This window comes from Chinchilla lanigera, unplaced genomic scaffold (assembly GCF_000276665.1).
Source record: "Chinchilla lanigera isolate Chin_1 unplaced genomic scaffold, ChiLan1.0 scaffold00040, whole genome shotgun sequence".
In the NCBI taxonomy this organism is placed as follows: domain Eukaryota; kingdom Metazoa; phylum Chordata; class Mammalia; order Rodentia; family Chinchillidae; genus Chinchilla; species Chinchilla lanigera.
The window spans coordinates 9,462,530-9,475,027 of NW_004955441.1; the positions used below are offsets into that span (position 1 = coordinate 9,462,530).

The 12,498-nt window shown below is 56.8% G+C and overlaps 1 protein-coding gene across 1 annotated transcript; it reads left to right on the forward strand.

Moving 5' to 3' along the window:
* On the forward strand, positions 1–8,917 carry Pkdcc (protein kinase domain containing, cytoplasmic; the record flags this gene model as incomplete). The annotated part of the gene is given in 7 exon segments (XM_005390915.2): positions 1–255; positions 4,181–4,303; positions 4,859–5,130; positions 5,759–5,838; positions 6,083–6,190; positions 7,712–7,885; positions 8,026–8,917. Coding segments are annotated over 7 exon segments (1,098 nt in total), but the record flags the coding sequence as incomplete, so codon positions are not given.
* Between the last annotated feature and the right edge of the window lie 3,581 nt (positions 8,918–12,498).

Here is a 12,498-nt window from a genome sequence, read left to right on the forward strand (position 1 = left end):
CGGCTGGGCTGCGCCGCGCTCCGCAACGTGTCCGGCGCGCAGTACGTGGGCTCGGGCTACACCAAGGCGGTGTACCGGGTGCGCCTGCCCGGCGGCGCCGCGGTGGCGCTCAAGGCGGTGGACTTCGGCGGCCACGACCTGGGCAGCTGCGTGCGCGAGTTCGGAGCGCGGAGGGGCTGCTACCGCCTGGCGGCCCACAAGCTGCTCAAGGAGATGGTGCTGCTGGAGCGGCTGCGGCACCCCAACGTGCTGCAGGTACGAGGGTGGGGTTCCGAGAGGGCTCTGTCTGGGAGCGCCGCGGCCCGCCCCTCGGGCTGGAAGAAAATCCTTAGTCCCAGAGATGGGGTGCCAGTGACCGTGCCCAGGTTAAGCTAGGCTCAGACCCAAACTAAGACGCCTCCCACTGCACCATCCGCCTCTCACTCTTGCGTGAGTGGCTCCCTGGGTTTCTCAGCTTACACACACCCTTAAAGGCAGAGGTTAGGATTCGGGTATCCAAAACTCCAGGGCTTGGGAAGCGGATTAGAATTTAAGACTCTGCTCCCAGCTGGAGCTAGGGTTCTGAACACCTCAAGCCAGGACGCTGTACAACATTCCTACCTGAGTCAGCTCCCAGCTGCAGCGATAGGGCTCCCTTCTTGGTGGAACCTGAACCCCACTTCTTTCATTTTCCATTTGGGGTTGAGAAGAGCTGGAAGGACCATGTGGCAGGCTTCATTCCCTGAAAGTACTCACCGCGCCCAGAAGCCAAGAGTAAAGGAGTAGGGAGTTGAGGGGAATATACACAGGCTTTCCTAACACCCACCCTGGGGCTCCCCAGGCCTTAGAGTGGGACCACTTGAAGCAAAGGGGAGGCCTTAGCGTCTCAGGCCAGTGGACAGAGGGCCTGAGGGTGCAAATGTCACACTGTGGGAGTGTATTTGGCCAACATATTGGAAAATTGAGAAGGCCAGAGGCCCAGATTCCTACTGAGACTCTGCCTCCCCTATGTACTTGGGGGTGGAGGGAGATGAGACCCCCAGCTTATCCCCTCCAAGAGGACCTAAAGCTGGGCTCTCACAATCCCAGCATTGCTGCCCTATACCCCATTTCCTCTCGCCCTGGTCTCCGTCCTTGAGTTTGCCTAGGAGGAGACAAACGGTTCCCTCTGCACATGTCTGAGCAGAGAGAGAGGGGAATCCCTGACTGTTCTTGGCCGGTGAACTTAGGGTGTGTGCCGACATCTGTAACGAATCGTGTCCACACTTCCCACCTCTGAGGCTTCTCAGATTCACTCACCTTTCTGTGCCCAGGAGAACTGACCAGAAACCCCGGCGGCTGTCCCTCCTTTCCTCGGGAATGAGATGGGTCCCTAGGACTGGAGGGATGGGTGGGCAATTCAGAATAAGAGAGAGAGGCCGGAAAGTTACTTATACTTCTGCTAGGTGCCCAGGTCCCCAGGACGCCCCTCCGTGACCAGACACTGACTGGGTCCTGGACCCTCACTGGGGAGGAGGCTGGGCAGAGCTGACCTTGTGTTTGGTTATGTCTGGCCGAGGGCTCACACTGTATCCTGAGCTTCAAGGAGGGAGCCGCTGGTTACGTGGCCATTCTAACTGGGAGGATCTTGTTCTGCTCACCTCCCAGGGGCTCCTGGGAACTTTCTGGAAATCCTGGGGTGTCGGCCAGATTCTGAGGGGGAGGAGAAGTCTTGAATGACTTAGCAGGACATTGTTAGTTCTTTGACTCAGGACCTCCTCTGGTAGGACAGGTTTGATCTCTGAGGTCCCTTCTTGTGTCTTCAGGAACTGCCTCACTGATCTCACCAAACTCTCTGCTAACCCTCCAGCTAGCCCCGCAGCACATACCCTTAGGGTCCTCCTCTGTAATGCCAGGCCCCCAGTGCTGTAGGCTTCCCAGGAAAAGAATGACAGTGGAATAGTTTTCATCTATTCCCCTACCAAGGCGGGCCTGTCTGGGGTTGGCTGTAGTATTCTCATAGGGCCAGAGGCTGGAGTTAGCTATTCAGGGCGCACGAGTTGCTAAAGTAGTGAGAGTCCCAGTGAAAGGGGAAAAGCGGGGGTCCCCAGTTGTGTCTCAGGGACTGTTTTTGGGGTACTTGACCCCCTGCACCCTAAGCCTCCATCCCTCTGGCTTCCTCAATTGTGCTACGCTTGCATTCAAGAAAGCCTGCGGTGTGGTCTCCCTCCAGATGCTTCAGCATGGGTGTGCAGAACTAGTAATTGTGTTGTCTTGATGCCCTGCCCTACAGGGCACTGCTCACCATGTGCTGTGGTCACAAGGGGGCTGCCTGGTGAGATCCTGCTATCTTCTGTGACCCTCTCCATCTTACCTCGCACGGCTGTGTATGTGCGCATGCATGCATGCAGACACTCCCTCACGTGATAGATGCTGCCATAACCCAGAGTCAAAGGGCCCAAGGGTCCCCCCCGCCCCGCCCTAGCCAGGTCATCCTCAGGGCTTCAGGCCTCAGATGGGCCCTGGGCCTGCTTAGGCCCAGATTCTGATCATGCTAAAGTATATTTCTTGTCCCAGACACACAAAAGATGTGACTGAAATGCTCAGCCTCACGCTTCCTGGGGGGGTTAATGGTGTCTTTTTATTTTTTCCTGAGGGGTGTTGATTAATACCTCGTTAACAGCGCATTTAACGACCTCCGGGTGTTTAATAACCTTCAGAAGTTTCCCACAAAGGCTCAGACTCCGGGCAAGAAAATGAGAACCAGGCTGCAGGCTGTTCCCCTTACCTTCCCCCCACCCTACCCAGGTCTGGGGCCTCCTTGGGCTGATGGGGGGGGTGAGGAGTAGAGAAAGAGAAACGAGAGGGTGCCTAGAACTGTCCCCTGATCCCCCGAGTCACAGTTCAAGTGAGCTGATGGCCCAGCACCGAGCTGTGCCGTCCCTCCTGGGGCGGGATGGGGCAGGGCTCCGGGGAGAGGGCCCTGAAGAGGCACTCGGGAGGAGGAGAGGGGCATCTGAGGCCTGCAGTGGGGCTGGGAGCACGCGGTTGTTGGCAGGAGGGGTGACTGTGCGGGGACATCTAGCCTGCAGGCTCAGCACCCCCACTGCGACCCCTGCACCGCACAGCTCTCGGCTCTCGCTGGGCAGGACTGGACAACTCGGCCTTTGTGCTCCTGCCCCACAGGGCGCTGGTTGTTCGCAGCCCCTGCCGAGGCTTGAGCCGCTGTGGAGTGCTGGGAGAGGCAGGGTTCCCTGTGGCGGCTGGTGTAGGCGTGAGTGACAACATCAAGCTGTTCTTCCCTCACCAGCTGGGTGGCACCAGGCCCCGCCCCTGGGTGACACTGGGTAGGCAGCTCCTCATGACCGTACCCCCAAGAAACTAATCTTCCCTGAGAACTGTCCCTCCTACCAGTGCCCCCTGCCCTATCATCCACCCACATACGCGAGGAACACCCAGGGTTGTCCCTCTTGGCTTTTCCTCCTGCAAGACCCAAACAGAACAAAAATGGAGCTACAAAGCCAGGCGTGGTGGCGCACACCTGTAATCCCAGCATTCAGGAAGCTGAAGCAGGAGGATCATTGTGAGTTTGAGGCCAGCCTGAGCTACAAAGTGAGCTCAAGGCCAGCCTGAACTACATAGCGAGACCTTGTCTCAAAAAGACCAAAAAAAAAGAAAAAAAGCTATCAGAAGGTGGGAATGATGAGGAATAGGATGGGATTGAAAGCAGGAGGAGTTACGGTACTCGCTGGCTTCGCACGGGCCCGCAGTACTCTCGGCAAGAACCGGGCTGTGGAGTGTGAGCGGCATCCCTTTGGGTCCTAGCTCCTGTACTTTTTAGTGGGGTGGACCTGTACAAGCCACTTAACCTCTCCAGATCACTTTCCCCACCTGAAAGTGGAGGTAATGGTGGTACCCACTGTGCACACTAGAGTGATGTAAGAAGTGAATCCTGCGTGTAGTATGCTCAGCACAGTGCCCGCCACCTGCCTAACACACGGTGGCCATACCTGCCCATCTCCGAGAGGCCAGCGGTGAGGGGCTGATGGACTCAGTGGGAACTCTGCTGTGGGGGAGAGGGCAGACTTCCCAGGCACCACTGGCTCTTTCTCCCCTTGGCCACAGCTGAAGCAAAGGCCTGGGGGATGGCCTTGGGGGCAGAGCCCTTCTCCGTCCCCGCCCCCACCCTGTGACCTAATGACCTGCCCTGGGATTCCCCCAGCTCTATGGCTACTGCTACCAGGACAGCGAGGACATCCCGGACACGCTGACCACCATCACGGAGCTGGGTGCCCCTGTGGAAATGATCCAGCTGCTGCAGACTTCCTGGGAGGATCGATTCCGAGTGAGCAGGCAGGAGGGCTCCTGAACGGGATGGTTCTCCTTAGAAGGCCAGCCTTCCAGAGCAGCTTGGACTCCTCCTCAGCAGAGGAGGCGGGAGGGAGGCAGGGCACAGGCTGCCTCGGCCCTTGGCCAAAGGGTTAAAAAAGGAAGCAAGACGAGAGGAGCTTGGCATTTGGTGCCCTGCTGTGCTCACCACACCCCACGCATGCACACAGCCACTGCAGGAGGGCCCGTGTCTTGGGACCTCGAGTCACCTGAAGGTCAGCTCAGCCCTTCCTGTGCCCAGCCACTGAACTGAAACCACACTCCAGATGCAGCTCAGGGAAGAGATTCATTATCTCCAGACCCCCCGCCGCTGTTTCCCACATTATTTGCAGGGTCAGGCCAGCCTGTGGGTTAATGGATTCGAGTCATTGGTGTCCTCTTGAAGGCTGCTGGGCTCACCTTCATTGAGCGCTGAGGCTTAGAGAACAGGAAGGCTAACCCCTGAGCTAAGTCCACAGCCCCAAAGGGGAGAGTTCCAGTGGGCCCCACCCAGCCCTGTGTCTGCCTTCAGATCTGCCTCAGCCTGGGCCGCCTCCTCCACCACCTGGCCCACTCCCCGCTGGGCTCGGTCACTCTGCTGGACTTCCGCCCGCGACAGTTTGTCCTCGTGGATGGGGAGCTCAAGGTGACGGACCTGGATGATGCACGCGTGGAGGAGACACCGTGTACAAACAACGCCGACTGCGTACTTGAATTTCCAGCAAGGAACTTCACCCTGCCCTGTTCCGCCCAGGGCTGGTGTGAGGGCATGAACGAGAAGCGGAACCTCTACAATGCCTACAGGTGACCTCCACTACCCACTCAGGAGCTCGGGCGAGGGTGGGTGGGCCCAGGAGGGCACAGCTCAGGGAGAGCCAGTCAGGGCTCAGTGAGGGAACAGACTCAACCTCAGCCGCGGTGCCCCCGGGGCAGGGAAAGTCTCCTGCCCAGTCAGTTAAGAGGGAATGTTCAGGCTCCTGAGGACGAAGCTAAAAATAGACAGCTCCAAGGAGAATCTGGGCTGGAGGGTGGCAGCTGGAGGCGTCTTAAAATAGTGCGGGACTCGGGGCCTCAGGCTGGTGGAACCAGCTCTTCCCCTTTCCACCTGGCCCTTGACCTCTTTGAAGCTCCTCGTGGCTGAGAAGCCCCAACTCCGGGACTGCTGTGAGGCTGGGGGTCAGCCTGGGGACAGCATGGGCTGGACGTGAAGGAAGACGGGAGAAACAGGCCTCAGGTCTCAGTTTGGTCTAAAATTAAATGTGATCATAGCTGGGTCGACTCGTTCCCTCAGTCTGGTATACCCTGGGGTGTGCCCTGGGGTATGCCCCGGTCACTGGGACTGAGGGATCAGGCCCGCTAGCCAGGTTGGGGTCAGAGAAGGCTGTGTCCCTAGAGGCTGTGTCCCTGAGCCCCCGGTTCCTCTCTGCCGCAGGTTTTTCTTCACATACCTCCTGCCCCACAGTGCCCCGCCTGCCCTCCGACCTCTCCTGGACAGTATCGTCAATGCCTCCGGTGAGCCTCTGGCCCTCTGCTTCCCACTGCCTCGCCATCCCCCAGCAGGAGTGAGATCAGGAGTGACCCAGGGCAGCAGACGACTCAGAAATCATGATTTCCCAGACCAGCATTCAGTAGCAAAGTCCCTACCAGGCTACCAGGCGTCTGGGCCCAGGCCCTGGAGGGAAGGCGGGGAGGCCGCTGATACCTACCGCAGGGGGGAACGGCCCAGGCACCCTATCAGCACTGTCACACTCTGCAGGAGAGCTCACCTGGGGGGTGGACGAGACCCTGGCCCAGCTGGAGACAGTGCTATACTTGTACCGGAGCGGGCAGTATCTGCAGAACTCCACGGCAAGCAGCAGCGCTGGTGAGTGGCTCCAGCAGGGAACCAGGAGGTGGGGGCCCGTGGGAGGCAGCTCTCCAATTGGGCTGCGTGTCTCCGCTTCTCTTCGGGGATCCGTCTGTCCAGTGGTACCCTAAGGGCTTACTTGGAGTGATATAAAGACTGTTGAGCCTTCGTTTTGAGGTCCCATCTCTGGCCCAGCTAGAGCTACTATCATTTTATCTTAAAGTGGGGTGGGCACTGACCATCCTCTAGATGGCTTCCAACACCTCTGTGGCTGTGTGGTGTACTCCTAGAGCCTCACTTTTCTCATCTATGGATTGGGTTCAGTATTACCTCACAAAGCTCTTTCGGGGATTAAGTAGCAGGTGAGGTGTGTAAAAGCAATTAGCACACTTCCTACTACACAGCTGGAACACAATGTATGTTTGCTTCTCTTTCCTTCCTCTGCACTCCTGGGGCTGGGAGGACAGCTGGAGGTGCAGGGGGCCTCGCACCAAAAGCAGCCCCAAAGCAGGCTCTTCCCAGGCGGCGGCGAATTTCAGCCACTGGCTACAGGCTGTAGTCCCTCTGCAGAAGCCCTCGGGTTTAGCTGTGGTTGGCAGGGGACAAGGGGTGGGCAGCCCCTGTTTTCAGGGAGCCCTGGCCAGTCTTAGGGGTGGGGGAGCCCTCGTTAGCCCTGTAAATAAAGTTTAACGAGGTGAACAATGGCTGGCTCTGTCCCTGAGGACGCAGTTTATGGGGCCATAAATCACAGCCAGCCCTGGACTTTGGTCTAGCCCCTGGCGGGAGAAGGAGGCTGGAGGGCGGGGTGGCCAGAGGCCCAGGGCTGCTGCATTATCAGCCCAAAAGTGGGGCTCCCCAAGCAATGGGAAAGACAGGGTGAACGAGAGGCCTTCCAAGGAGCTGCTTCCCGACTGCCGGAGCCTCTGTAACTCTCTCTAAATCATGGGCAGAGCTCAGGCCCCTCCCGAAACAATCTAGCCATGGATGTTTTGCATTTCTCCTTCACTTGCGGGCCTCTTAACCCCAGAACTCCCTGCCTGCCCCCAGGCCTATCTGAGCAGCTTGTCTAACCTCTCTCCACAAGGCCAGGAGAAAGTTTGGCTGAGGGCACTCAGAACTGTGCAACTCCAAGTGTGATCTGTACACTCACGGGGTCAGAAGCGGGTTAGAAATGCAGGTTCTCGGGGCCTACCCAGACTTCTAAATCAGAATCTGCCTTTCAACGAGAATCCCTAGGGATTCTGACACGTATGTCTGAGAAGCCCAGTTACACGTGTCTAAAATGCCCTGACTTCAGCAGCTACCCTGGACAGCTGGTGGCTCCACGCATGTGTCGGTCCCATGTCCGTGCCCACTTCTCCCCAGAACTAAGTCTGTGCTTGGTCTTGAGTGAGTGAGTGACCCAGTTTGAACAGTGGTGGCTGCCTGCATCTCCTGCGAGGGGCGTTGGGCGTCAGCCTTCACCGAGGAAATGGGTCCTGTGGCCTCAGTGCTCATGCTGGGCATGCAGTTCTCACCTTGGCTCATTCCCACCAGTAGAGTACCAGCGCATCCCAGACAGCGCCATCCCGCAGGAGGACTACCGGTGCTGGCCATCCTACCACCATGGTAGCTGCCTCCTGTCCGTGTTCAATCTGGCGGAGGCTGTGGACGTGTGTGAAAGCCATGCCCAGTGCAGTGCCTTTGTGGTCACCAACCAGACCACCTGGACAGGTGAGCCAAAGGCAGAGGGCATCCTGATAGAGGCAGCTGGACTTCCCTAGAGGTGGGCAGGTAACGACTAGCTTTAGGAGAGTGGCCCTACCTCCAGGGACAAAAGCCTCCAGACCTGTTATCTCTCCCCTCTGCTCCAGGTCGGAAGCTGGTCTTTTTCAAGACTGGATGGAGCCATGTGATCCCTGATCCCAACAAGACCACCTACGTGAGAGCCCCCGGCTGACCTGTCCGAGGGCTCAGCCAACCAGCTGGGCTTGCCCGCGGCGGGAGCGATTTGCACCAGCGGCACTGCATGCCACCTGGGAAGCGCTGCAGACAGTGCTGACATCCCAGACAGACTGACGCGACCAGGACAAACGTGCAATAATGCAAAATGTTAAAATGTGAGTTTACCAGCCTAGGTCTGAGACTGCTGGCTCCCAGGCCAGGAATCAGTGGTCAAGGGAGGGGCGGATGGCCTCTCCAGGGCTCTGGCGTGCAAGCCAGGCTCAGGCTGGTCTGAACTGGGACGGTTCCACGGGCAGCCCCATCACTGTGTTCATCGTGGGAGAATGTAGCCAAACCCCTGCCACCGCTGTTGCACGTGGCGCGGCACGCAGGGGCCGCGTGAGGACAATCGGTCACAGGATGTCCTCTCAGCTTAGCTCCATTCGGGAGACATGGCGTGGGGGGTGCTCCAGGTTGTGGGTGAGCCCGTTCCTGGAGAGGCTGGCTCTGGCCCCCTGACAGAGGATGCTCCCAGGCCATGCTGGGGGTCAGGAGCCAGGGCACACACGTCCAAATGAGCCAAGACTGGGGTGGAGGAGGAGCAGGTTGCGGTTTGAGCCAGGACCTGGGGTGGGGGTAGGGCCGGGGCCTTTCTGCCTCATTTGCTTTCAGTGAAAGCCGCAGAGCAGCCCAAACCAGGCTTTCCCCCTCTCCTGGAGTTTGCATATCCAGAAGTTTTTATACTTCTTGTTCATTAAATTGTTTATTTTTGTAAAAAAAAAAAAAAATCAATCACTTAATAAAATGACTTTTCAAGGCAAAGATTCTTCTCAAGCCAGTTTCTTGGGCTGCAACGTACCGGTCCTAAATTACGCCTTTGTGTGTATGTACATGCATGTGTGCACACCCACACATGTGTCCGGGGGATGATGACCCTTGGGGGTGAAATTCTAGTGGCTAATACTGAAGACGCCAAAACGTGTCTCCTGGTCGTACTTGCATGGCGTCTGTTTGCCATCTTGGCCCGCTACATCAAGACCCAACAAAAGGCATACAGATTCCCTTTTCCCCATGAAGGTTCCCATTTTAACACATCCCACCTTCTCTTGTGCAAAGGCCTGAGCCAAAGGAATGATCTCTTGGTAGGCTGTGAGCCACCTCCAATAACTGGGGAAATCGCTCAGGTCAGAGACACCGGCAACACCCAAGCAGCCTCGAGCAGGTCACCTTTGCCTCTGCACTGCGCTGGCCATCAAATGCCCTCCACAAGCTCATGAGCCTTTCTCTAACTGAGAAATACATGGAGAGTGGCGAGAAAGAGCAACTATGAGAAGACCAGCCCAGCTTCCTGGGTTTCAGTAAGGAAGTGCTAGGAGCATATGGCCGCCCAAAGCCAAAAAACAGTTCAAGAGGACACTAAGGCTAGAGAAAGACCCACCAGTGAATGCAGATCTTACTTAAAATCCCTCATACTCTCTCCTGTTCAGCGCTTGACTTCTAGAATGTCCTCAGAGGGCACAAACCTTGGAGGGTTTAGAAGGAATAACCAAGCTGTGTCTCAGAACCCATTTCCTCCTGAGCAGATAGGGTTGGTGCTGTTTCTCAGATGCGGCTGAGATGTTCCTTCGGCTCTGAGTGAGCTGGTGTTGGCTCTGGAGTCCTTACCACTCACAGTGCTATGACCCTGCAGGTTGCAGCTCACCACTGCTATCCCAGGTCACACCCTACATCTTGTTTCTGTAACTGGGCAGAGGACAGAGTTGAAGCCTCCGTGGAGTCTCACTCTGTGACTCAACCAGAAAGCCTGCCCACGTTCACCACCCTCGGTCCTCAACCCTCTGAGAGGGACCTCAGCTTACAGGGCCTGCAAGCCTTTGGCCCCAGCTGAATTCACTGCCGCAACGCAGAGTCCACTCCACGCTACTGAGAGTTAGACTGTGCTCCTCCCTTGTTATTCTCCAACTGTCATCGCGCCTGAGGGGCTCTGAGGACAGAAGAAGCCGTGTCATCAAGCTGCACTTACGGAGGTGCCAGAATTGATGAGAGCCTGAGGCAAGAAAATCGGTGGGGTCTCAGTCCAGAGAGAGACAAAGACCCAGTTACACTCCACAGAGAGGCCCCGGGAGCCAGGCAGGGAGAGAAGGCTGAAGATGAGTCCAGACTAACTTCCAGGCTGTGAGAGGTTTCCAGAGGACAGGCTGGGGGGCAAAGTGGAGCGGGAGAGACAGGGAAATGATGTCTGCAGAGGGCCCAGCTCTGGCTGCAGGGAGGTACAGTTATTCGAGTTTTATCTGAAAACAACAGCCCCATCCCAGCTTCAGAGCAATCTACGGGGCATTTGCACCCGGCCCTAAATCCTAGCCTACGCTGTTCAGTGCTACCTCCCAAGGGGTGAAATCACAGCCAGAGGAATCTAAGTTAGAGAGGGCTGCCTAACTCTTAAGTGTGTGACAAACCAAGGCGGAGGTCCATAAGCCATAGTCTCCTTAGACTTGCTCACCAGTGGCCGAAGTGACGGTAGACGGCTTCTCCCTCAGAGTGTGCGCCTTGCCTCAGGACCTCTTCCTGGCAGCAGAAAGGGCATTTGCAGCTGAGGGTGGAGAGGCAGTGGAGTGTCTAGAACTAAAGGGACAGTGAGTGGAGAGGCCTAAAACAAAACCATTCCTCCCCTGGGAAGGGCATTGACAGGGAGCCACTGTCTCCCGAGAGGACTTCCCATTTCTGGGTGTAAGATGGAGGGCAGTGTTGCCTGCAGCTTCGGTATGAGGCTCTGGAGCCAGGCTGAGCTGGGTGAGAATACTGGACACCTCTGCTTTCTGCTCACTGTGTTATCCGGCTGCAAACACTCCCCCGAGCCTCGGTATCCTCATGTGCAGATTTCGGATTGATAATATCTGCGTCCCAGGAAGGCTACGGGAATTGAGTGAGGTTATGTACCCAAGTGGCTTCTCAGGATCAGCAAAGAGTAAGCGCTTGGGAGATACTTGCTGACACCGTCATTGTGTTGTGTCTGGTGAGCTGAGCACTGGAGCAGTGTTCATCCGGGCCCTGGCTGGAAGAACAAACAACTCGATCTGCTGAGGAGGACCAGGGCACAGCCACACGCTCCCCTCCTCTCCAGCAGCCCCGATGGGAAGCACTGCCCTTGAGCAGGCGAGGTGGGCCTGGATGTCCGGGTCCGTGCCCTGGGAGCAGAGTGTATGGCAGACAGAGAAGGAAGAGGATTAACATGAAAGCAGAAAATGGGATTAGGAGGCCTCAGGATAAAGTGCCCATCCGGCCCTCATCTATGACAGCAGCTTCTGGAGCCGAGTACACAAGATTGGTTGCCCCCACCCCCAGCTTCCAAGCAGAGCCAGGAGAGCAGGCTTGTTGGGCTTGATTTGGTAGGATAAGGGGCTGGGTTGCAGTGGGCTGCCGGCCAGGCCTGGCTGCCTTTATGCGACTTTCTCATTTGATTCTGATGGCAACTGGGAGGTGGGTGGTGGCTCAGAAAGGCAAAGAGCCAGGCTCTAACCCGAGACTACGTCCAGAAGCCTGCGTTCCCTCTCCGACAGCCCTTACAGCATCCCCCTGAAGATCAGCATCACCGCAGTTACCGACTCATGCCCGCCGCCGCTTCTGCGAAGAACTGACAGCCTTTGACGGGATGCCCCATAGACAATTGAAGGACACCAGGTCCGCCTCACTGGTGTCATCCCCTAAGAGTGAGCTAGGCACACTGACACATGCTTGTAATCTCAGTAGAAGGATCACAAGTTCAAGGCCAGCTGTTGCTACTCCTAGGGGAGACAGTGCTGTCAGTCCAACTATGTAAAGAGGTGGACCAAGGGCCACCTTAATGTTACCTCAGAAGCGCTAGAGGCTCCCTGGCCACTGATTGGGAAAGTTCATGATCCTACCCTATTACAAGCAAGGATCTTCTAGCCTCCTGTCTTCTGGATTGTGGCCCCTTCCTTGCCTCCTGCCTCACCCAACCCAGCATCTGACATCTGCTCACCTACCCTCCTCTGGCTGCATGCCAGCCCCAGAATGTCTCTCTTGAGGTGTAGTGACAAGGCCTCTCTCTTTTGTCATCCAAGTCCCAACAGGAAACAGCGTAATGAATATAAGATACATTGGCAAAGGTGTGGTCACGGGGGATGACCATGAATACCACTGCTAGCTGGAGACCTTCGAGACCGAGTTCTTGCCATCTCTCCCCGGAGCAGGGGAGTGGAAGCTGTTAGCAGCACCTGGGAGGAGAGCACAGAGTCTAACAGAGAGGCCGCTAGAGAAGAGAAATGGCCAAGGCACACAGATAATGTGACTTCACAGAGAGAAACATATACCCTGATTGTATTCTCCTTCCCCTGTCCTCCCAGTCTCCTGTCCTGCTCAAATCCAACTTGCAGGCTGAGGGC